The sequence below is a fragment of the Octopus sinensis genome, linkage group LG1, assembly GCF_006345805.1.
Source record: "Octopus sinensis linkage group LG1, ASM634580v1, whole genome shotgun sequence".
Lineage (NCBI taxonomy): Eukaryota > Metazoa > Mollusca > Cephalopoda > Octopoda > Octopodidae > Octopus > Octopus sinensis.
Genome location: NC_042997.1, coordinates 114,314,997 through 114,339,827, shown reverse-complemented (window position 1 = coordinate 114,339,827; position 24,831 = coordinate 114,314,997). Strand labels below are relative to the sequence as shown.

Sequence of the window (24,831 nt, the reverse complement as noted above, 5' to 3'; positions counted from 1 at the left end):
CTGGGAAGTCCCAAAGAATAGTTACATTTTCTCCTTCAGTTACAGCCTAAGAGCTAATTACTACTACCACTACTACTACTACTACTACTACTACTATTAATATTATTATTATTTGTTAACCAGCGAGTGTTAGTAGCAGTGGACTGTAATGAAGAAGCCTTGGTTGTTGCTGAGAGAGCTTGCACCCGAGCCTTCATAGATTTACTCCTGGAGCGGCAATCTAACTTATTATCAGGATTTGTGAGAAACGAGTTTAACCATGACTTACAACCCATCACCTTGGATCAAATTTTGGGCATCGTCAGCCAACAAAACAACATTGTCCTTTCTTACTCAATTGCTGCAGGATTTCTTTACACTTGGGTTATCACACCAAAGGATGGTAAGTGTGAAAAATGCTTTTACATTTTCCTTTGTAAATTTGCTAAATGTTAAACTCTGTGACTGCTTATCTCCTTTATAATAAATAATTCTCTTTAAATAGCATCACCAAAATTTTATTAACATTCTAAATAACAGCAAGAATGTGGAGCATAAAGGTCAAAATACTCTGGTGTCTCAAAGTCTCCTTACCTTGGTGAACCACAAGGGTAGCGAACATGCATCATCTAAAGAAATGGTTCCTAACCTTTTTCTTATTGTAGCCCCTCCCCGCAAGTAGTTGTTATACCTAGCGCCTACCTAAGTGGTGAGTGAGGTATCACAACTAAACTAACTTAACATGGATGATAATTTATAAATTTTACTCTAAAAAAAAAAAGGGTTGTATAAGCTTTTAACAATGAAATCATAAAAAATTAATGAAGACAGAAGTTGTAAATTTACTTCATACATTGCAAGTCTGTGCCTGATGAGATCCCATTTTATTTTAATAACCATGACTAAGTTTTATCATGTTTAATATAATTACTACTATAGGTAAAATATATATTGCCTCATTGCCCCCCATCTTACTGCCTTTAAGGCCTAATGCCCCTTTTGACATGCCAAGTGTCCCCTTGGGGGTGGCACCACCCATGTTGAGAACCTCTGATCTAAAGGGAAAAAGTATTTTCCATTGATGGAAAACAAGAGCAATCAGATATTCACATTCAAATCGGCCAGAATGTATTAGGAATGAATAAGTACATTATTGTTTGGATTCTCTCTGTTCTGCATGCAACCCATGAATGATTAGTTATCCTTAATTAATGGGAAAACGCATGAATTTTGTTGTTTTCAAATAAAAGTCGTTGAAGATTTTTTTATTGGAATGAATTATGAGAATTTAATTCTTATTTTGTTTTTAATCTGATGTAAAAGAATTACTGAATGTTAACATGTGGCATATCATTTTTTTTCCCTCTCTAAGCCTTGCATCACATCCATTTTATAAAATTTCTGTTAGACTGAAATTTATTCTTAAATGTTTCATTGCCTTGTTATTATCTAAATTGTAATTTTATAGACTATTCACTTCTTTTTAAAAATACATTTTGTGTGTGAATGTATAAATACACAAGCATGTGTGTTTATACACATAAAACCTAGAGAGTATATTATGAAATTATATATGGCCACATTATGTTTTGGTCATTTCATTATAAGATCTCTTAATCTGCGTATGTACAGTCACTGATTGGTTTTATTTTTTAATCCAATCTGATACCAGGTACATTTGATGAGAAGTGGAGATCAAGCTGATCAAAACTGTGTGGAGATAAATATTTCAAATATATTCTCTGGAGATCGTGTGGAAATCATAATATTCATAATGAAGTTTATTCTTTATTATTTTAGGCATTATAAAATTTCATCAGTGCAATATGGCTGAAATAGAATCAAGCAGTTCCGATACCATCGACACTCAGAGCTTGGCTGGTTCAACAGTTTCGTTACTTGATCAATATGTTGGGGACGTACGAGAATCTATAGGAGTTGAAGGTCATGACCCAAGTGCAGGACAGACAAAGTATGTTAACCTTTTCAATACAGCATTCTGTCTTAATTTTGAAAATAATGAAGAATGAAATTTTGTTATTATTAAGCTGATGCTTAGGACTTAGACTAACATGAAATATTGATGGAAAGTTTTAATTTAGATTACTTTAAAGCAAGTTTGTATCAGACAACCCTCAGGTGGATTGGTATCAAATAGATAAAAGAAACTACTAATAAATTTTTGCTTTCATCATCATCATGTCTGCTTTCCATGCTGGCATGGGTTGGACGGTTTGACTGAAGACCGGCAAGCCAGAAGGCTGCACCAGGCTCCAATCTGATCTGGCAAGGTTTCTACAGCTGGATGCTTTTCACATTCCACCGGAACAACAGCAAAATGGATTTCAAAGAAATAATTATGTTAATTATCAATTTAAAAAGTTTACATTTTGCTAGAACTAGCTTTGCATCCTTTTAAAAATTGGAGAACCCTGAACAATGCCACTAAGGCTGTTTCTACAATAAAATCCAAGTTACTTTTAAATGCCTTTATTTTCTGTCTTATAAATTACTTTTGAATATATGTTTCAAAATCACTATTAAATTACATCTTTGGTGATTAACTTTTTGAATCCTTTATTCTATTTAATATTGTGTTGAAATTATATCAATCATTGATACGATGTAGTGAGAAAAAGTGTAAAATCCCTAAAATAAATTGATAACATATGATAAAGAGGTCAGATCCTGTACACTATAGATCTCTATTGCAATTAGACCTGGACACAATGCAGCAGTGGATCATGGACTGGCAACTCAAGCTGGCTGTGGACAAATGTACCACCATGCATTTTGGGAGGAAAAACCCAGTGTCTGCTTACTCCCTCCACAACACTATTCTCAAAAAGTCTTCGTGTGAACGTGACCTGGGTGTTATTGTCAACAGCGATTTGCGTTGGACAAAACACATCGCTAAAATTGCCAAGAAGGCTGAAGGTGTCTTAGCATCACTCAGCAAGTCCTTTGTGAGCCACTCTCTGGCTATCTATCTGCAGCTTTATATAGCTATGGTAAGACCTCACCTGGAATTTGCATCACCAGTCTGGAACCCCTATCTTGCCCAGGATATTAATCATCTGGAAGCCGTTCAGCGACATGCAACCAAGAGAATACCCTCCATCAGGCATTTGCCATATTCTGAATGCCTTACTTCTCTGGGCATGGATACATTGAAACTCTGATGTCTGGCAGCTAATTTGGCAGACACCCATAAAATTATTAACCATCTTACTAACAATAACTCTGAGCACCTTTTCAAACTCCACCTTTCTAACACCCATGGACATGTTTACAAAGTCAGAAAACAGCACAGCTCCCATGACTTTCAGAAACATTTTTTCACGCTGAGAGTTGCTGAAGCATGGAACAAACTGCCAGCATCAGTTGTTAGTTGTCGGAGCAGTGCATCCTTCAAAACTTCCATGCTTCCCAAGATTCGCTAACACTACACCTGATTTTCTCCTCTCCATACACACGCAAGCATGTATCTGACTCGTACACTGTTCGCTTTCCAGACATTTGTACATTACTGCATATGCTTTATATGCATTTTTGACAAGTGTGGTGCACCTGGGCACTGTATACAATAATTTCATTATATATATATATATAAACATTAGTTTGATTATGGAATCTCTGCAATTATAAATTATAGAGTGTTGAATTATTTGGTATGTTCATAAATTTATGACTAAAGAAGCTGAACCGTTATTTCAATAATTATTGGGTGTGCACAACAGGTGAATCAGCTCTTCAAATAGACTAAGTGTGCATCAAATGCTCCAAATATAATTATGAAGAAACGGTTATTAATAACTTAATTAAACAGTGATTTCAGACTGTAGTAAGTTTCAACCAATATATCATGATCATCATTTCAAACATCTTTCCATGCTGGCATGGCTTGAACAGCTCATCACAATTGGAGTCACATCATACTCAGGAGTGATGTTCATCTTGAGGCATCAGATGATCACATTGCACTCATGAGTTTAATTTTTGACTTGATTTTTATAGGTGGACACCCTTCCTAATGCCAATCATTTTACATGATGCATTGGTGCTTTTTTTTCTTTTCTTTTTTTTTGCATCATCTCTAGGGAAATGTCACATCCTTAATGACACTGAAGAATCCTTCAGAGGTTTTCCTCCAAACCTTACAATTTACAGTGTTTACTGGGTGAATATTTTGTGGCACCAGTAATGCAGAGGTAGCCATGTCCATGACACAACTAAAGGGACCTCATGACCTTACTTCTGCTTGCTCATCAACAGAGTGAAATGCATGAAAAACAGTTAGATGAGACCTGAATGTGAGAGGTAGATCTTAAGGGGAACAATATTTTAGTTGTTTCAAGAAATACATTACAAAAAAAAAACCAACAACACCTAATCTAAGAAGAAAATAAATAGTTTGAATAATACAAGATTTTGATGAATAGTGAGAATTTATTTTAATGCTCTTTGGAAATATTAATGTGAAAGAATATTATGAGTAAGTACAATGAGAAGGGCTTGAAAAGAATTGAAGTAATTACATTAAATGTAAATTTCCCAAATTTATGTCCATATTGTATTAAAATTGCTACCATGTTTACTTTTTAACGCTGTTCATTTTTTAACTTTGATAGACTTTCAAGATCATGTTCCCGCTCCACTATTCATAGTGGAATGGGGGGCAGTAGCAGCTTCGGCAGTCTTGACAATCAGGACTCTGAGGAATCCTGGCAGCAACAGTTAGAAGAGATTGGTGATAAATTGAATGCAGAAAATGACAGGACGGGGTTTTTACGAATGGTGAACCGGAATCATATTCTGAACAGCAGCAACTATAGTCTGTCTAGTTTATTTAGTCTGTCAGCAGGTCTGAATGGCATCAATCCAACCATCATGAACATAAGAAATAGCATGAAGAACAGACAGAAAGACAAGTCACCAATTACTGCTCTTTATGATTTGCTATTTGCTCCAATTGAAGATTCTTTAAAAACTGCCATGGATGGAGTGGACAACAAAAATCTGGTTAGTTCATCGACAACTATTTTTCCTTTTTTGATTATAATTTGGAATCATCATCATCATCATCGTTTAATGTCCGCTTTCCATGATTGGATGATTGACTGGGAGCTGGCGAACCAGATGGCTGCACCAGGCTTCAATCTTGATCTGGCAGAGTTTCTACAGCTGGATGCTCTTCCTAACACCAACCACTCTGAGAGTGTAGTGGGTGCTTTTACATGTCACTAGCATGGGGCCAGTCAGGTGGTACTGACAATGACCTCACTCGAATCTTTTACACATGCCACCGGCACAGGTGCCAGTAAGGCCATGCTGGTAACAATCCCGCTTGAATGGTGCCTCCTACATGCCACCGGCACGGAGGCCAGATAGCCGCTCTGGCAATGATCACGCTCGGATGATGCTCTTAATATCCTACTAGCACGGGGCTCGAGTGCCAGTAAGGCAACGCTGGTAACGATCATGCTCGAATGGTGCCTTTTAAGTGCCACTGGCACGGAAGCCGGTTAGCTGCTCTGTCAATGATCACACTTATTGACAGAGCCACCTTCATCTTCTTTTCAAAGTGCATTTACTTGAATTTTACTCCCCTCTACTCATCTCTTTCCCTCTCTCTCTCACCCCTACCCTATCGCCATCCCCTTTTAGTGCACCTGAGCACTGTATACAATAAGCTCGTTTTTATATATTATATTGCTAACTAAGTGATTATGTACATATGTTCCATTCTTAATATCACTAATATTTGTTTTCTCTTAACTTTCATTGTCAAGGTATTGGTTCTTCAAGGCGATCTATATTTAGTTCCATTTGCAATGCTGAGACGCAGTGAAAACAATTACCATCTATTTGAGAGATTCAACTTAATTATCATGCCATCAATAACAGCTCTACAGCGATCCAGCCATCAGTCTGCCAATGGACGGCCTACTATTGATTCCTCTGGTGCCATTGTTATTGGGAATCCGAAATTGACACCAGCTATCCAGCAACAGTGGCAACTTAAAGACATTCCTGGATCAGAGTATGAAGCCAGGATAGTGGCTGAACTGCTGACAGCAAAACCTCTTATTGGACTAGAAGCAACAAAATCAGCCACTTTACAACAAATAGAGCATGTTGAGGTGATTCACATTTCGGCACACATTTCTTGGAAGCTGTCTGCTATTATTCTATCTCCAGGGGAACTTTCATCATCTTCATCATCGACATCACAATTTAACTCTGCTTATGAACTCGATGACAGTGGCAACAATGTGGCCGCTTTAGATTCACCATCTTTATCTGAATATCTCCTAACTGCTGCAGACATCTTGAACTTGAAATTACATGCCAAATTAGTTGTTTTAAACTCTGGACATACACATGACCGTGCAGGGAGAATCAATTCTGATGGTGTTGTCGGTTTGACAAGAGCACTGTTATCTGTTGGGGCTGAATGTGTGTTGTATTCACTATGGCAAGTCCCTGATCAAGCTTCCAAACTATTAATGAAAACAATGTACTTGATGTTGCAAGAAGGCCGTACAGTGACCCAGGCACTACATATGGCAATTAAAGCTGTGCAAGCTGTTAAACAGTTCAGTCACCCAAGTAATTGGGGAGGCTGGGTTCTAGTTGGTAAAGATGTCACGCTCAGCAGTAAAATGGCTCTCATGGGACATGCAATCTGTGAACTTCTTCAGTCTCCCAGTCAGTGCCGTGACTCAATGCGAGTTCTTTTACATCTAGTAAGTAATCCATTCTGAAGTTTCAACGTTTTTAGTAATAACTTTAATTTTCTTGGGAAATTTGAAAATTCTAGCATTGAGAAAAGCATTTTATATTTGAATCAGACTTAATAAATAAGTAAAAACTAATTTTTTTAAGCTTTTCATTATGAACATATTTTTACAAATTTTTTAATCTTTTCACCTTTGACTTCTAACTTTTCCGTGTCAGCCTGAATTAGGCTGTCCTGGTTATATCTGTTGTTTGCTTAAATTATTAGAGAAAGTGTTTTACTTCTAATTAATATTTCTACTACCAATTACTCACTCATAAAATCTAATTAGTATTCATTTCTTGATCAATAGAAAAGTCTGTGTTGGCATACAGCTTAGGACAGGATATAGGCTAATAATTTACCTTTCCACTACTTAAATATATAATGTATTTTAAAAGTTAATAATAAGTAACTTATGTATTTTTTGTAAATGTGGAGCAAAAAAAAAAAGAAAATTAAAATGAATTAATTTTCCAACAGATTGAAAAGTCACTCCAAAGAATTCATCAAGGTGCTAAGAATCCAATGTACACCATGTATCAAAGTATTGAAAACAAAGTTGGTCAAATCAATGGCTGGAAGGATTTATTACATTCTGTTGGATTTCGCTTTGAATCAGCCGCTAATGGACTGCCAGTAGCTGTGTTTTTCCCTCAGACTGATCCCGGTGATAGATTAACGCGAGCTAGTGCAAGTCTTCAAGCCCTGTTGGGTAAGTTGTCTTTAATATAGTTCTGTACAGGAGTGTGTATTGCTTCTACATAATAATACCGAAACATAACAATCAACAAACAAGAAATGTGTTGTGAAAGAAATGGAAAAGGTGTAAAATAACTGCCTATTAACTGATATGTATTGCATTTGTCATGGATTAATAAATAGGCAGTGATTCAATGGCCTTTACCAATAATCTATATAATTTGACATTTATTGATGAGGTATTTGGGCAAATTTATGAAGGCTATACTTTGCCTTTTATTTAATTTTACTTCATGTATTTTATATGACACCATTGGTGTGTGTGTGTGTGTGTGTGTGTGTGTGTGCCAAAAAATGTGTGCAGTCGCATATATTTGAATATAGAAATGGGAGGGAAGTATGGCCCTCGTGCCTGTGGCATGTAAAAAGCACCCACTACACTCTCGTAGTGGTTGGCGTTAGGAAGGGCATCCAGCTGTAGAAACTGCCAGATCAGATTGGAGCCTGGTGCAGCCATCTGGTTCGCCAGACCTCAGTCAAATCGTCCAACCCATGCTAGCATGGAAAGCGGACGTTAAACGATGATGATGATGTTCATTCTTTTGAAAATATTGCTACTGAAAAATATCCAGAGTATGAAAGAGAATCTATACATGTGTGTGTGTGGGGGGGGTAATTCTCCTTTTACTCGTGCAGTTGTACCCTCTGTTGAGGTATCATCAATGTCTAGGAGATGGTGTCTTGATCTTGCCATTCAGTTGTATGTCTTCAGCATCATGAGAGCTCATGACAATGAGGCACTTCATCTGAGAAAGAAAAAATGGAAAAATACTGTGAACATAGTCCTAGTCCAACCGCCTTTTTACACTTTCTTTCACTCTCCTCTTAAGATGTAGTGCCTTCTTGCCATGGGCCTTCCTCATCACAAAGACATACAACTGCATAGCAAGGCCGAGACTCAACCTCCTAGACATCAATGATACTCCAACAGAAGATGCAACCACATGGGGGTGTGCTTTTGTGTTTATGTAAGTGGAAATTGTAGTTAAGATACCCACGCCAGTGACATGTTAAAAGCACCATCCAAATGTGGCAGTTGCCAGCGCCACCGACTGGCATCCGTGTTGGTGACACGTAAAAGCATCAACTGATCGTGGCTGTTTGCCAGCCTCATCTGGCCCCTGTGCGGGTGGCACGTAAAATGCACCCACTACACTCACATAGTGATTGGCGTTAGGAAGGGTATCCAGCTGTAGAAACACTGCCAGATCAGACTGGAGCCTGGTGCAGCCTCCTGGCTTTCCAGACCCCGGTCGAACTGTCCAACCCATGCTAGCATGGAAAACGGACGTTAAACGATAATGATGATGATGATGATGATGTACTGTACATTCTCTTAGTCATAGGCATTGAGTCCAAAAATACCTTTCAGTTCTCAGAATTACTCACTTTGTGTTGTATTAGTTCTCCAAGTTCAACAATTACTAATTCTAGCTTTCCATGACGCTATAATTACCAAAGTAGCTTTTCTTAGAATTATCAAGAACCTAAACACTATCCACTTTGATTTAGAAATAACCGATAAATGATAATCTTGAGGATGCCTAGTATATTGCCTGTTCAAATTAACTAACTGGTAAAATAATTTCACAAGATCTATAATTTTCTATTTTTATATAATTTGTAGTAACTCAACGAAAATATGTTATTTTTATTTCTAGGTCTACCATCAAATTCCATCACAGCACTGTCTGAATTTTTAGTCAATTATGAAGCTGGAGAAGCTATAATAACAACAGTACGTACAATTAGTCTCGTATATTGTCCAAAATCTAATTAACAGTAGGAGAGTTCTGAAAAGTAAATTTGCTGGAATATAAATTGGCTGGAGAAAGTGAAGAGAGCTGTTACGTTTGTGGGTAATAAAGAGTCTCTCTTGCAGGGTGAATGGTAGATTGTATGATACTTGTGTACAAACAGCAATGTTATAGGGTAGTGAAAAGTGTGCCGTGGATGTGGAGGACATTGCAAAGATTAGAAAGAAATGAAGCTAGCATGCTTGGCTGGATGTGCAATGTCAGTTTTGCATGCCTGACAAAGTGCAAATGTGTTGAGAGAAAAGTTATGCACAAGAGGAATCAGACGTAGTGTGCAAAACTGTGCTGGTATGGTTATGTGATGTGTATGGACGAGGACAGCTGCATAAAAAAAGTGCCAATTGCTAAATGTGGATGAAATTTTTGAAAGAGTGAGACTTAGGAAAGCATGGAACAAAGTAGAGAAGGCTTTTCCTCAGGTTGTTGAGCTTCTTGAAAGAGATGATAAAGGACTGTGATGATTGGTGATTTGCTATACTCAAGAAAACTCATCTCTCTTAGCAAAACGAAGGTCCTGTTTGCATGTTACTTATGTCTATATGACTGCACCCAATGTGTTCCTGTCGAGCCTTCCCACATCACATTTTCCTAACACCCATCTCTCCATCACTCCTGTGCAGTTCTAGTCTCATATAATTACAACAGCTATTTCATTTGTGCTTCCAATTATCTCCTGTTCTTGGAACTACTTTTCCTCACCTATCCACATTCTCTGTATCATTCCTTTCCACTTTATTTTCCATGAAATCTCCTTTCCCTTGAGTTATATCTTATGACTGCCATTACCACATCCCTTACACCCTCACATATCTGTTGTCATTCTAAACATCCTCTCATATCTGTCATTGACACCCTACTCCCACACTTTTGGTTGTCACTCTCTATATCCATCCCTATGTACCTCTGACCTCCATCTCTGTCACTGTGCATCTTTCTCTCTCCATCCCCTTTTCACTTCATCTCCACATTTTTTTCATCTATCTAAGGTTTTAATGTACTGCTGCTCTCCACCCCCATCTTGTTGTATTATCACATATCACCTTCTCCACCCTAATCTGCTCTTATTTCCTTTTCCCCACCAAACTGATATTCACCATCCTCCATTCTGCTACTCTTGTTCACCACTCACTGCATTTTAACTCTCTGTCACTCTTCTTTCACACTCTCATGAACTTCCCCACCTTTCTCAATCCTCTCTCCCTATTCCTCTCTTATGATCACCTCTAGGGCATACCCTGACGCCTCAACAACACCATTTGTAACTTGCTTTCCGAATGGAGTAGCCATGTGTCTCCTCAACAGCAAGGCTCCTGTACCTCTATCCAGCCTGGCATAAAACCACCTCCCCCTATACTGCTCCCCCATTCAGTTGAGGAACTTTGTCTTACAAGTTACTTGGAGACCTCACTGGTACCAGTGGTATGGGGAAAACAAAGCACCCAACACACTCTGTAAAGTGGTTGACATTATGGAAGAGCATTAAGCTATAGAAACCACACCAGAACAGACATTAGAGAATGATACACTTCTATGGTTCTTTAGATTCCGTTGAATTGTCCAACTTGTGCCAGTATGGAGATGGACATTGAATGATGATGATGCCGATGAGGATGATATTATTTGTCATTGTTTAACTCCAATTTGTTTCATTTCAGCTGCACGATATCCTCATTCGAGTTACAGCCAAAGAAAATATCATCGAAGTTCCAATCAATGTGAAGTTGTGGCAGATTCCTGGCTGTCATGAATTTCTTGCATCTCTTGGTAACTTGGGTTTATTATTATCATTATTTGGCAGAATCATTAACATCCTGAGCAGAATGTTTAGTAGCAATTATTTTGGCCTTTATGTTCTGAGTTCAAATTCTACTCTGTTTGACTTTGCTTTTCATCCTTTTGAGGTCAATGAAATAAGCACCAGTTGAGCATAAGGGTCGGCATAATTGATTAGCCCCCTCCCTCAAAATATCTATCCTTGTACATTTTGCAGAAAGGATTATTATTATTATTATTGAGTGAGAGAGCAGTGCATGCCATCAAAGTGACACTGGGGTAAAATATACGAAGCCCAGTATACCCGTCTGATAAGGGTACACCAGGCACATGCATCATGCACATGCACAACCATATGTGCGCAACTTGGTGATCTCATATCAAGATAAACAGTGCATGACCTTGCAGGTGGGGCCCAGTTAGAATTTTCTTCTGGTAGAGTAACCCATCCCACTCAAAAGGTCCCTGAATAAGGATTGTTTAAGGATGTTGAACAAACCACCCATGTTTCCAAAGAATTCCTTTCAACACATGGCTATGATGCTCCCCCACTACTTCTGCTTGTGATCAGAGATGCACATATCGTCAGCCACTAAGGGACATGGTCAACTGGTTAAGGTCAAACAACTGACAAGCAAATCTGTATTGAGCAGAATATTTACTCTAGCCCATCTTTTATACCAAGACAAAACAATGTACATGATAGCACTTCCAATCAGTTAAGATCAGAAACCATGCCTGGTATTGCATCAGGGCATTTATTATTATTATTATTATTTGAGCTGGCAGAGTTGATAGCATGTTGGACTAAATTCTTAGTGGCATCCCTTTGGCTCTTTATGAGTTTAAATTCCACCAAGGTTGACTTTGCCTTTCGTTCTTTCAGGGCCGATAAAATAAGTACCAGTTGAACACTGGGAGTTGATGTAATTGACTCATCTCCTCCCCCAAAATTGCAGCCCTTGTGGCAAAATTTGAAACCATTATTATTATTATTAATATTATGTGAGCTGGTAGAGTTGTTAGTATGTCAGACTAAATGCTTAGTGACATCCCTTTATGTTATGAGTTCAAATTCTGCCGAGGTTGATTTTGCCTTTCATCCTTTTGGAATTGATAAAGTAAGTACCAGTTGAACACTGTGGTCAATATAATTGACCCTTGACATTGCTGGCTTTGTGCCAAAAGTTGGAATAATTATAATAAATAATAATTATTATTTGCTTACTTATGAAGCAGTTAACCTGTTTAAATATATGTAAATGTATAAAAAGTTTTTGTTTGTTTGTATGATCAAAACTCATTAAGTTGCTTTCCCTGTTCTTCTATATAAGGGAAGATGTTAAGTGCAGAAACCATGTTGTAAAGATTTTCAATATAACCGACATTGTTTTTGTTTTCTTCTACTTTTTACACAAGTAGTTTGTTGGCCTTGCTTTAATTATTGAATCACATAAACTCACTATAACAATATCTTTAGCTATCAAAATTAAATCACAGTATTGTAACTTATTTCACATGTAGGGTTTGATCTGATTGATGTCGGCCGTGATGATGTTACACTTCGCCTGGGGAAACAAGCTACTAAACGCCATCTCCAGTTTGCATTACAATCTCTTGTTGCAGTTTTTGGTGAGTACTTAATATATATGTGCATACATAGATACACAGGGGTTGGACAAAATAATAGAAACACCTAGCATCATAGCATCATAATTTTGAAATATCTATAAAACCTTCAAAAGCTTGTTTATTTTTATGTTTTTTGATTTATTATTAGTGCTTCCATTATTTTGTCCACCCCCTGTATATATATATATATATATATATATATATATATATATATATATATATATATACACACACACACACACACACACATAAATGTCAGTATAACATTTATCACAAAAAGATGCCCACTCTAAAGAATAGAGCAGTAGGTATTATAAGAAAGTTAAATTCTGGTCGTGATGAGCTGTCCACAAGGCTGTATCTTTCATGACTAGAATTTAGCTTTTTGTTTTCATATATATATATGTGTGTGTGTGCATACGTGCATCCTTGTGTCTGTGTTTGTCCTTGACCATCACCACTTGACAACAAGTGTTGGTGTATTTATGTCTCTATAATTTAGCAGTTCAGCAAAAGACCCTGGTTGAAATAAATACCAGGCTGAAAAATAAACACTGGGGTTGATTCATTCTACAATAAGTTCTCCAATGTGGTGCTCCAGCATGGCAACAGTCAAATGACTGAAATAACTAAAAGATAAAAGCTAAGTGTTTTGAAGTACAGTTAGGTGTCTGTTGAGATTTTGTCTTAACCCTTTGAAGCTGCAAGTGGACCTTAACAGGCACAATTCTGTTTGACTCTACCCCTGGACTACACAGAAGTGGACCGGCACATAATTTTGTGTTTGTGGCTTTCTAATTGGTTGGAAAACATGGGGCGAGGTGGTGAAGCATGATCTTTTATAATGTTGGGTCTCACCTTTGGTAATTTGCTGTGCTTGAGGAGACCTTTGAAGTCAAATGAAATCGTAGTTGTGGCCAATGCTGGTGACACATAATGGGCACCTGTGCCGGGGACCCATAATGGGCACCCATGCCAGTGACACGTAACGGGCATCCATGCTGGTGACATGTAATGGGCACTCGTGCTGGTGACACGTAACAGGCACCTACTACATTCTTAGAGTGGTTGGCATTAGGAAGGACATCCAACCATAGAAACCAAGCCAAATCAAACTGGAATCTGGTACAGCTCTCTGGCTTACCAGTTCCAGTCAAATGGTCTAATCTTTTCCAGCATAGAAAGCAAAAGCTAAGTGATGATGATGAAGCACAAAACCCATGTGACCATCTGATTTTGCATTTTCCAGGAGTATAGTCAAATGAAATCACACCCACTAAACTGTACGGATGGGTTTAAAGTGTTAATGCATCTCTTGTTACAAGTCGTGTAAGTGAACCCTAAACAATGGATGTCCTGTATTGATATCTGTGAAAGTATCTGCGTGTCAATATCTCAGGCTGTCATTAAATCTATGAAAGATCCACCAAATTTAGTTTGGAAATGGCAACAAGCTTCTTTAAATAATAAATGGCCTAAAGTATCCATATAAACCACAATCCATATATACACTCATTTCTACACCATGATCTATATATACTCACTTTTTTTACATCTGTGATCCATATATATATATAAAACATAAATATTTATATATATGCATATATACATACGTATATGTACATATTTACATCTATGCATATATATAAATATATATATATATATATACTACAAAATTAGAAAATGGAGAAACATACTTAAATCAATAAAACATCCTTATGTATTAGTCTTGTTGGGTACCTATCTAGCAGTATATTGGATATATGTTATCCCATGGTGGGTTGAATTTTTCAACCCCTATCTCATTTTATAACCTATATATATCATCATCATCATCATCATCATTTAGCGTCCGTTTTCCATGCTAGCATGGGTTGGACGGTTCTACTGGGGTCTGTGAAGCCAGAAGGCTTCATCAGGTCCAGTCAAATCTGGCAGTGTTTCTACGGCTGGATGCCTTTCCTAACGCCAACCACTCCGTGAGTGTAGTGGGTGCTTTTTACGTGCCACCCGCACTGGTGCCAGACAGAGCTGGCAAACGGCCACGAACGGATGGTGCTTTTTATGTGCCACCATATATATATATATATATATATATATATAAAACTCAACTTGTGTGTCTGTGTGTGTATCTGTGTGTTTAACTTCCCGGCACGTCTCCTCCTAGCCAACAAATCGTAGAACCACCAAAAATGGGTCACTTAAAGTTTAGGCGAATGAAATTCATCTCGCAAGTGCAAAAATCGATAATGTGTTTGTTTAGGCCTTATCCCATGCATTGAATAGTGAACTTTACTCAGTCAGCTGTTTGACGTGAACTGTGTTCACCATGCGTGCAAGAATGCGTAAATTGCATGAAAAATAAAAAAATCAAGATATAAAAACGAATCGCCATAAACATTGTAGAAATTCGGCAAAGAAATGAATTTTCAGGATGTAGCCTGGAGGGTTTTTCGTATTAATCGTTTGGACTTTGTGAACACATACCAGTTGTTTTCATAACATTTTTAACGCTTTGAATTAAATGTGACCATTTTGCATTGAGTCTGCAGTTTGAATCACTTTAACCAAATTTTAGCAGGCCGAATTTTTGATCATCATGATACATCACCAGTAACTCCCTGAAACTCTCCCCTGAAATCCCCGTTGAGAAATCTATATATATATAAAACTCAACTTGTGTGTCTGTGTGTGTATCTGTGTGTTTAACTTTTGGATCTACCAAGTTTCATTATTAAGGATGGAAAGTAGTGTGTAGCAAATCTATATAAATAAAGCTGAAGTTGTCTGTGTGTGGCAGGTTTGGTAGCCTTCAACTAACACTATCTCCTTCGAGACCCTGCAGTGCAAGTTGACCAAAATTGAGAGTATGATAGAAGAAGGCTTGCTCTTCATTCTGTAGAAGATAAAATTCAAATCGGACCATGTTAAGACCAAAAATTATTTACATCAAAAAGGTGCTTTTTTCCTATGAAAATCCCTTTTTTTTACGATTTTTGACTGCTGTGTCACCATTTTTCGGTGTATTTCAACTGGAAAAATGTTCACTTGAAGAGAATAACAAGTTGCATAATGCAAAATTTTTACTTTTCAAAAATTCCAATTCTAAAGGGTCAAAACAAACCCAAGCAACACCGGGCGATACTGCTAGTATATATATATATATATAAAGCATAAATATATATATATATATGCATATATGCATACGTATATGTACATATTTACATCTATACATATATATATATATATATATATTGCATATGTGGGCACAGGACGTCATGGAACGTGTACAACAAAAAAGTATGAAGCACGTGTACATGGAACATGAACTATTCTTTCGAACAACGAAAGACACAAATGGAAAACAAAACACACAACATAAAGAACGGCCCTTCATCAGTTGTTGGCTGTTTTTCTAGTCTTGTATTTCGAGCATTTAACAACAATATATGCTTTTGATAAAACAGTTCCTCCTGCAAAGCAAATTAAATAAAGGGATTTTACTGAGGGTCAAAGTAGGTAACACACACCTCTCCACATCAGTGATCCTTGTATATACACCCCTTTTCTACATCACTAATTTCATATATATGCACACACCTTTCTACATCACTGATTCATATACAATTGTTTGTTTGTAGATACACAGGAAGCCCCTAAGAGCCTTGCTCTGGATAGTTCCAGTTCTCTGGAAAGTCTTTCCTCATCTCACAGTTCTAACACCACAACAACATCAGCTTCAATATTATCCAATTTTGCTGGGACACCTCCATTATCACCACGGATGAAAAAGAAGTCTCTATTTAACCCAGCTGAGATGGAGAAGAAGCGAAACCTCAACCGCTGTCATCTGATGCAACAGGTAAACCTTAATTATCATCAGTTCAATGCAACAGGTAAATAAGCTTTCATCTAAAGCAAGAGGTAAATTTTAATTGCTATCATCTAATATGACAAGCAAACGAGATTTCACATTTTGAGATTAGTCTTCAACACTTCATCTCTTTTGTCTTCCACACATTCCATTCAATTGCTTGACACTTCTTCATACGGTTGTCATCTTGTAACATTTAGTTTCTCTTTCAGTTTATTTGTACTTCAAATGTTCATGTACACTAACATTAGACAGCCAGTGTAATGTTAGTTTTTGCAAATTCTCTGCATTCAAGGCCCATTTCTGGTTGTTCTTTGTGCTTATAGCCGCTGTGGCACCATCCACATTTGAAGTGTATGCTCTCTGTCAGCCTACCTGTGATCCTAATACACCACTTGTACATCCAGTGTTTATACTTGGCACACAGTATGCAATTACTATCTCCTCCTTTTCTCTACACTGAGCAGGGCCATTCCCCTGCTGGTTGCTGGTTCCTATCTTCTTTCTCATTCATTAAATCTTCACTCTTTTTAATTGATACCATCTAATACAGCAGGTAAATATACCTTAATGAATAATCAAGTACAATATGTAACTGAACTTTATCATCGAATAGAATAGATAACCAAGCATCGTCATGATGCAGATTATATTTCATTACTGGAGTAAATCTAAAGTTGGTACATCCAATGTTTCTCTTTTCATTTTTAATTTATTATAAGTAATATTAATTACCCACTAGACTAGATTATATCTAATTACCAATTCATAACTTGAGATTTTGCTCATCTTGACCAAGCAATCTGTGACTGACTTCAGTGGTTTATAACCTTTCATGATATATTTCCTTGCTCCAGAAATCAAACCCCTGGATGTGTGATTGGAGGAGTTACACCTTCATCATCAGCATTGGTTTCAAATTTTGGCTGAAGGCCAGCAATTTCAGAGAAGGAGCTAAGTCGATTACATCGACCCCAGTACTCAACTGGTATTTATTTCATCAACCATGGAGGGATGAAAGGCAAAGTCAACCTCAGTGGAAGTTGAACTCAGAATGTAAAGATGGATGCAATGCTGCTAAGCATTTTGCCCAGCATGCTAACAGTTCTGCCAGCTCACCACTTTAATAATAATAATAATAATGAATAACATTAATACTTTTACCCACTTGCCCATTATCCTGCTTAATCTCAGCATCTATAACATCCTGTTGGTGTTGGTATAATGTACAACCTTTTTGTGTAGTCTTTTATTTTATAAAAGACTATCAAGTTTGTTCTAATTAGGGAAAAAAGAAAAAAAACAAAAAAAATTATGTAATGGTCAGACAAAGAAAACAGGTTAAAAGACACACATTTTGGAAAAGGCATCTCAGCAGGATTTGAAATCAAATAGTGACTGATTGCCACAAGATATTTTGTCCAATGGTCTTCTGATTCCATGATAAATCACAAAAGTTAAAACCTTTCACATTTATTGTGCTTACCCCCACCACAAACACACACACACACACACATAATCTATCAGGTCATCCCATAAGTTCTGTCAAATTTTACCTTTTTTAAAATTGAATGAAATTTAATATTTACAATGTCTAATGGAATTAAAAATGATTTCTATGCATTTGTGTACATTTAAACTAATTAAATATTATTTTATAGAATAATAGAATTAAAATTTCTTTGATTAAAACCCTTTCTAACATGGAAGTATTCAAAGAGCATTTGAGGCACATAATACTTTATGAGTACAAAAAAAGGAAACTCTGCAGCCGAAGTAACTCGAAACATACACTCAGTTTATGGGAAAGAATGCGTGAATGAAAGAACTTGCAGGCAAAATTCAGAAGTGGAGATTTCAGCCTTGAAGATGAAGATCAAACAGGACGTCCAATTGAGTTTGATGATAAACTCCTTGAGGCATTACTTGAAGAAAATCCTGCATTATCAGTTGAAGAATTGGCAATAAAGCTTAGTTCAAACCATACAACTGTTCATCATCATCTTCAACAACTTGGAAAGGTTCCTAAACTTGGAAAATGGGTGCCTCATGAATTGCCTGAAAGCAACTGCAAATCCCAGGTTGACATCTGCTCTTCTCTCCATTCTGGCAAACTCATTTTACCGTTTTTGGATAGACTTGTGACTGGTAACAAAAAATGGATCTTCTATCGAAATGTTAAACATCGTAACAGTGGCTTGGTAAAAGGGAAAAAGCTCAACCACAACCAAGAAGGGAACTTCATGGAAAAAAGGTTCTTCTCTCTATCTGGTGGGATTGCAAAGGGGTGATTCACTTTGAATTGTTACAACCTAATGCAACAATCAATGCTCAAGGCTACTGTCAGCAATTAGAGCATTTGACCCAAGCTTTGAAGAAAAAAATGACCTGCTTTAGTGAATTGTAAAGGAGTGATGTTTCATCAGGACAATGCACGACCCCACACTGCAAAGATCACATCACAAGATCGAAGAGCTTGGTTGGGAAAAAATTCTTCATCCACCTTATACTCCTGACCTTACTCCTTCAGACTACCATTTGTTTCGTAGTTTACAGAATCATTTGGGGGACATAACTTTCACAAGCCAGGAAGAGGTCGAAACTGATATTTCAGAGTTTCTTCGCTTTGAAACCAAAAGAGTTTTACATTGATGGGATTAAAAAGCTTGTAAATAGATGGAAGGAAGTCATAGATAATCAGGGAAAGTACATTGATGATTAAATTTCAATTAAATATAACATCTGATCACTTGTTTTCTTTATTCAAAATTCAGACAGAACTTATGGGATGACCTGATATAATCACTACAGGAGTGATTCAAGAGAATCGTTCGAAACCCGGATGAACCTGTTAGACAAATGCTTATCAATTATAGAAAAATTTATTAAATTTACAAAAGGAAGAACATCAGCTGCTGCTGGAATGATGCTTGAGGGTTGAATGTGGCTCTCGGATCCACAGTTGAGAACCACCTCCTTAGGCCCTTTGAGCCACTTGTTTAGCACTCTCGTTACTAAATTTATTTTAACTTTAATTAATAATACTAGGCACAGATGATAAGTATTTTAGTGAAATGTTTTTGTAAATGTTTTTTTTTTTAATTTGATGATAATAATGATGATGACGATGTTGTTTTCTGTTTCTAGGGTGGATTAGTTGGTAAGTTGAGTAAACAACACAAATCTTCCAAAACTGTACCTCCAGATCCTTCACTATGTCTGTCTCATCAAAGCCGAATCAAAGCCATGTACCCAGCTAATAACTACCTTTGTCACAGCCCTGCAACAAGTTCTGAAAGTTGTCTGTCGGTCAGCAGCACCAGTAGCCCAGAAGAGCTTTCAAACCTAATTCCAGGCTCATCATTTACTCAAAACACTTTTGGCACAGATTCCCAAACAAATTCTCTGCAACAAAACTCAGGTAATTATTTCTCATTCATTATTCATTGTGTCCTATCAACTTATATCCTAATTATCGTTTAGCATCCGCTTTCCATGCTGGCATGGGTTGGACGGTGCAACTGGGGTCTGGGAAGCCAGAAGGCTGCACCAGGCCCAGTCTAATCTGGCAATGTTTCTACGGCTGGATGCCCTTCCTAACGCCAACCACTCCATGAGTGTAGTGGGTGCTTTTTACGTGCCACTGGCATGGAGGCCAGGCCAGGCCGGCAGACGGCCACGATTGGATGGTGCTTTTTACGTGCCACTGGCACAGAGGCCAGGCGAAGCTGGCAACAGCCACGATCGAATGGTGCTTTTAGCGTGCCACCAGCATGGAAGCCAGTCGGGGCAGCGCTGGCAACGGCTACGGTCGGATGGTTCTACCATATAATTATTTATAACTGTATATTTATATGAAGGGACATGGCCCAGTGGTTGGGGCGTTGCACTCACAATCACTTGATTGTGAGTTTGGTTTCCAGACCAAGCAGTGTGTCGTTTTCTTGAGCAAAACCTTTCATTTCATGTTGCTGTCCATTCAGCTGTAAAAGGGTTACACTCTACGATGGAGGTGTAGCTGTCTGATCGGGGGAATGTTGACCTGATAGACTAGCCATCAAGGTGGTATGATTGGAAAGCTAAAACAAAGCAAAATGCATTGTGACCAGTGATGTATAACAACATCCAATAGTGTGGCCAATCATGTGATTATATTATAATTCCATAGATATTAGAATGTTAAAGACAACATGGATTAAATTTGTTTTATAGATTGACATAGTTCCACTTTTCTCTTTGTTAAACAAAAGTGCCTGAAGTTACCATTCTTAATATTTACTGTATTTAATCATATATAAGATGCACATTTTTGTCCCCAAAAATGTCTCAAAAAATCACTCCAGGTCCTGTATGTGAAGTCCTCCCATAAGCTAATTTACTCTCTGACATCTAATTACTTATTCTATAGCAGCTTTTATTGTAATCGTGTGGTTGGCATTAGGAAGGGCATCCAGCCTTAGAAGCCATGCCAAATGGATTGGAGTCTGGTGCTGCCTTCCTGCTTGCTAGCCATGGTCGGACCATCCAACTCATGCCAGCATGGGCAACGGTCGTTAAATGATGATGACGGATATTTACATTTAACATGATTTCTTACCTTATGTTCAGCTGTACTGCTAATTTACTTTCATCATCATCATCATTGCTTTATGTCTGCTTTCCATGCTGGCATGGGTTGGATGGTTTGACTGAGGACAGGTGAGCCAGAGGCTGCACCAGGCTCAATCTGATCTGGCAAAGCTTCTACAGCTGGATGCCCTTTCTAATGCCAACCACTCCAAGAATGTAGTGGGTGCTTTTACATGCCACCGGCATGAGGGCCAGTCAGGCGGTTCTGGCAATGACCACGCTCAAAAGGTGTTTTTAATATGCTACCTGCACAGGAGCCAGTCCGGTGGCACTGGCAACGACCATGCTCGAATGTTGTTTTTCACATGCCACCAGCGCGTGCCGGTAACGATCACGCTCAAATGGTGCTTTTCATGTGTCACCGGCACAGGAGCCAATCTGTAGCCCTGGTAACAATCACGCTCGGATGTACTTTTAATGTTCCAGTGGCACAACAAGTGCCAATCAGGTGGTACTTTCATCGACCACTTCAGCGATTTTGATTTGTTTACACTTGACTCAATAGGTTTTCGCAAGCAAGCAAAGTTCATTGTCCAATGAATGAGGGGTACTCATAAGTGAGTCGGTTACACCCCACGTTCGGATGTGCTTTTAACGTTCCACTGGTATGAGTACCAATCAGGCGGTACTGTCATTGGTCACGTCAGCAATTTTAAGGCGAAAGTACTTTTGTAACCATCTGTAATGTATTAAAAATTGCTTTAAATATTACAGGCTTTAATGTACTAAAAACTCTGTTTCTTGAATATATGCTTCTGAAATTGGGTTATGTCTTTAATGCCATCAAATACGGTAGCAGTAGAATGGATGCTAGTCTGTTTTTGAGAATCAGTGATAGTTCTTTAAAGAAAGAACTAAGCAAAACTTATTCTTATGACACTTTAGTTTCATTGTGATATTGCCCAACATCATAAATATCTAAAAATAAAATTAATATCTACAGTCCTCTTATCTTCTGTTAGTTATTTGTCTTCTTAGTCCTAAAAACGACCATCTTCTTTTACAGAAAACCACAGAGAAGTTGAAAATCTTTCAGACAGTGGAAACAAAGCCAGAATACTCCGTTCGTGTGATAACTCCTCATATGGAAATGGAAATCGATGTAAAAACAATGCTGGAGGCGATAAAAGCGATTCAGAGAATTCCAACATAAATTTTTCTAAAGACCAACCATTTGATCGTTTGTCTCCTGGTTGCACAGTTGGGAAGTCCAGAGTTAGTTCCCTTGCATCAAAATTCAATAAAATGGAAACCCACGTGACGCCTGTGTCTAAAACAATTTCGGATGCTAAATCGATCTTTACTTCGGCAAATTCTTTATTCAAAAAGGTTGGAAAGAAAGAAACTGGACCAAATAATAAAAGTTTGAAAAGTTCCTCACTCAATCCCGAGGACATTGCACTGAAAGTTTTGGCTGATGTAGCTCCCCAACGAGAGGCTGTGGAACAGCTTCAAAAAGCCAGTTTTTTCCAGTCCCAAAAGCAAACCCATTTGCTTCGCATCGAACAGAGCCAACAACGGTTGAAATCTAGTCCAGACAACTGCTCTTATTCATCTAACTCAGCCAATTCTTCAAGACATGCGAGTCCTTCGTGTGATTCAGTGAGCAGTAACAATACCATGTGCACCTCGATTGGAGTAAACAGATGTACACCAAGCACTTCTGGCAGTTCTCCCTCTTCACTTACCCCAAATGCCACATCTACAGCAGGTTTTAAGAATTATTCCCCAGAATCTTTTAAATATGGTGAGTCTTTTTCACCTACATTACATCGAAACAGGACAGAAAAATCTAACAATGCAATGTTACAGCAGGAAAATTTAAATTTACAAGATATGTCCAGTAAAAACTTTTCCTCTGCTGGTTCTTCCTTTAATAGTTTACCAACAGATTCACCCAATGAACAACACCATCATAAATATACCAGCTCCTCCTCTTCAAAAGAAAATAAATTCGAAAGACTAATGCCGGATAATTTCTCTTTACTACTTCATTCTTACAACAACCAACCTAACATAGATCTGAATTATGTTACCGATGCTAAACCTCCAATTCCTGCCAAACCACAACTACGAGCTACTCAGAATTCGGCATTTAAAAGTTTATCCCCTTCAACAGATGATAAATTAAAATTAAGAGGTGGAGACAAGAAGCCAGCGTTTAAATCCAAAGAAAATAGCCATGTACCAAGCTCTTTTCAGAAAGTTGTTATCCATTCTCAAGATCTCCCTAAACCAAACTATAAGTTAGGAACATTTTCAACTTTTAATTCCGACCCTCTACAGTTCTGTTCTTCCCCCGAATATTCAGTGTTAGAGCACTCAGTCCACAAGACACCATCCGACAAAACTGCCTTAAAATCTCAAGAAAATGTTTTACATACAACAGTATCTGACACCAGAAATATGGTTTGTTCTTCGGATTTGGAATTAAGGAAGAAAGTTCATTATCAAGAAGGAAATTCAGGTCGTAGTTCACAATTTTCTACATATGTACATTCTGACAATGAGAGTGTAGATTCCGATGCCAACTTTAGTCCTTTCCGACAAAAATCAGCTAAAAAAAGTTTAGATAAATGGTCGTCAGATCCTTCTGTTTTACATTCAGATCATCACAGTACATTCACTGATTCACTGTCCCCTTCAGAAGCACATGAAGCCAAAAGCACACAGAAAAAAGTTTGTTTCAAAGAAAAATCCCTCTCAAGTCCTCTGGTTGCTGAGGAATTCACTCCACAGACATATGGGCCTCTCGGGCACTTTTATTTCTCCGAGTTCTCCAAATCCCCGACCAGCAGCAATACAGTGTCGGATAAAAATTTCTCCACAAAACACCATGTTAATAATCCAGGTCTCCCTTCATGGTCAAAACCGGCTGAATTTTCACCACATTCCAAACATTCTGATAAAAGAACTATTAATCAACCTCCATCTACACAGGTCGTTGATTATCCTAATCAATATTCACATCATTCTTCTTTCCCAGGATCACAAACCCTCCAACCTTCATTACTAAACACAACAAAATCTGAAAAGACACTTTTGGAGCAATTACCAACTAATCACAAGAAAAGTAAAATCTTACAAATCTCAAAATGTTGATACTTTATAAGAATAGATTATTTCATTTGCAAAACAGTAAAAAAATCGTATTTTTAAAATTTTGTATAATATATATATATATATATGTGTGTGTGTGTGTGTGAATCTTGTATAATTTTCTTTTCCATATTTTGCGCGTATGTGTGTATTTATATAAAAACAAGTTTTCAAATGAATCTTATTCATTGAAAGAGTTCATCTCATAACCACCACTCATGTTTTAACCATCATCCATTTGAGATAAATTGTCAGTAAAGATACAAGTTGTGTGATTTATTATTCATCATCAGTTGGTTCACATTGTTTCTTGAAACAGGTTTTATGATCTGATCAGAATATTTCCCATTATTCTGTCTTCTAAATTCCATCAAAAGGTTTACTTTTCTAAACCAAATGAAAATTTGATGCTACAGAATCTGGTATATTTTCTCAGGTAAATCATTATTTAAAATGACCCTATAGCATTTATCATTCACATGCTA

The 24,831-nt window shown here is 37.5% G+C and overlaps 1 protein-coding gene across 1 annotated transcript in view; it reads left to right on the top strand.

Annotated features, from left to right (window-relative positions):
• LOC115215152 (tetratricopeptide repeat protein 28) overlaps positions 1 to 24,394 on the top strand; it is a 133,241-nt gene extending 108,847 nt beyond the window's left edge. The window contains exons 10-20 of the mRNA XM_029784328.2: positions 124 to 382; positions 1,780 to 1,951; positions 4,611 to 5,001; positions 5,772 to 6,728; positions 7,244 to 7,475; positions 9,184 to 9,260; positions 10,995 to 11,103; positions 12,637 to 12,744; positions 16,386 to 16,606; positions 19,766 to 20,039; positions 22,254 to 24,394. Of these exons, the coding sequence (XP_029640188.2) occupies positions 124 to 382; positions 1,780 to 1,951; positions 4,611 to 5,001; positions 5,772 to 6,728; positions 7,244 to 7,475; positions 9,184 to 9,260; positions 10,995 to 11,103; positions 12,637 to 12,744; positions 16,386 to 16,606; positions 19,766 to 20,039; positions 22,254 to 24,349 (4,896 nt within the window). The 3' untranslated portion in view covers positions 24,350 to 24,394. The remainder of the gene's footprint in view (positions 1 to 123; positions 383 to 1,779; positions 1,952 to 4,610; positions 5,002 to 5,771; positions 6,729 to 7,243; positions 7,476 to 9,183; positions 9,261 to 10,994; positions 11,104 to 12,636; positions 12,745 to 16,385; positions 16,607 to 19,765; positions 20,040 to 22,253) is intronic.
• Positions 24,395 to 24,831: the final 437 nt, after the last annotated feature.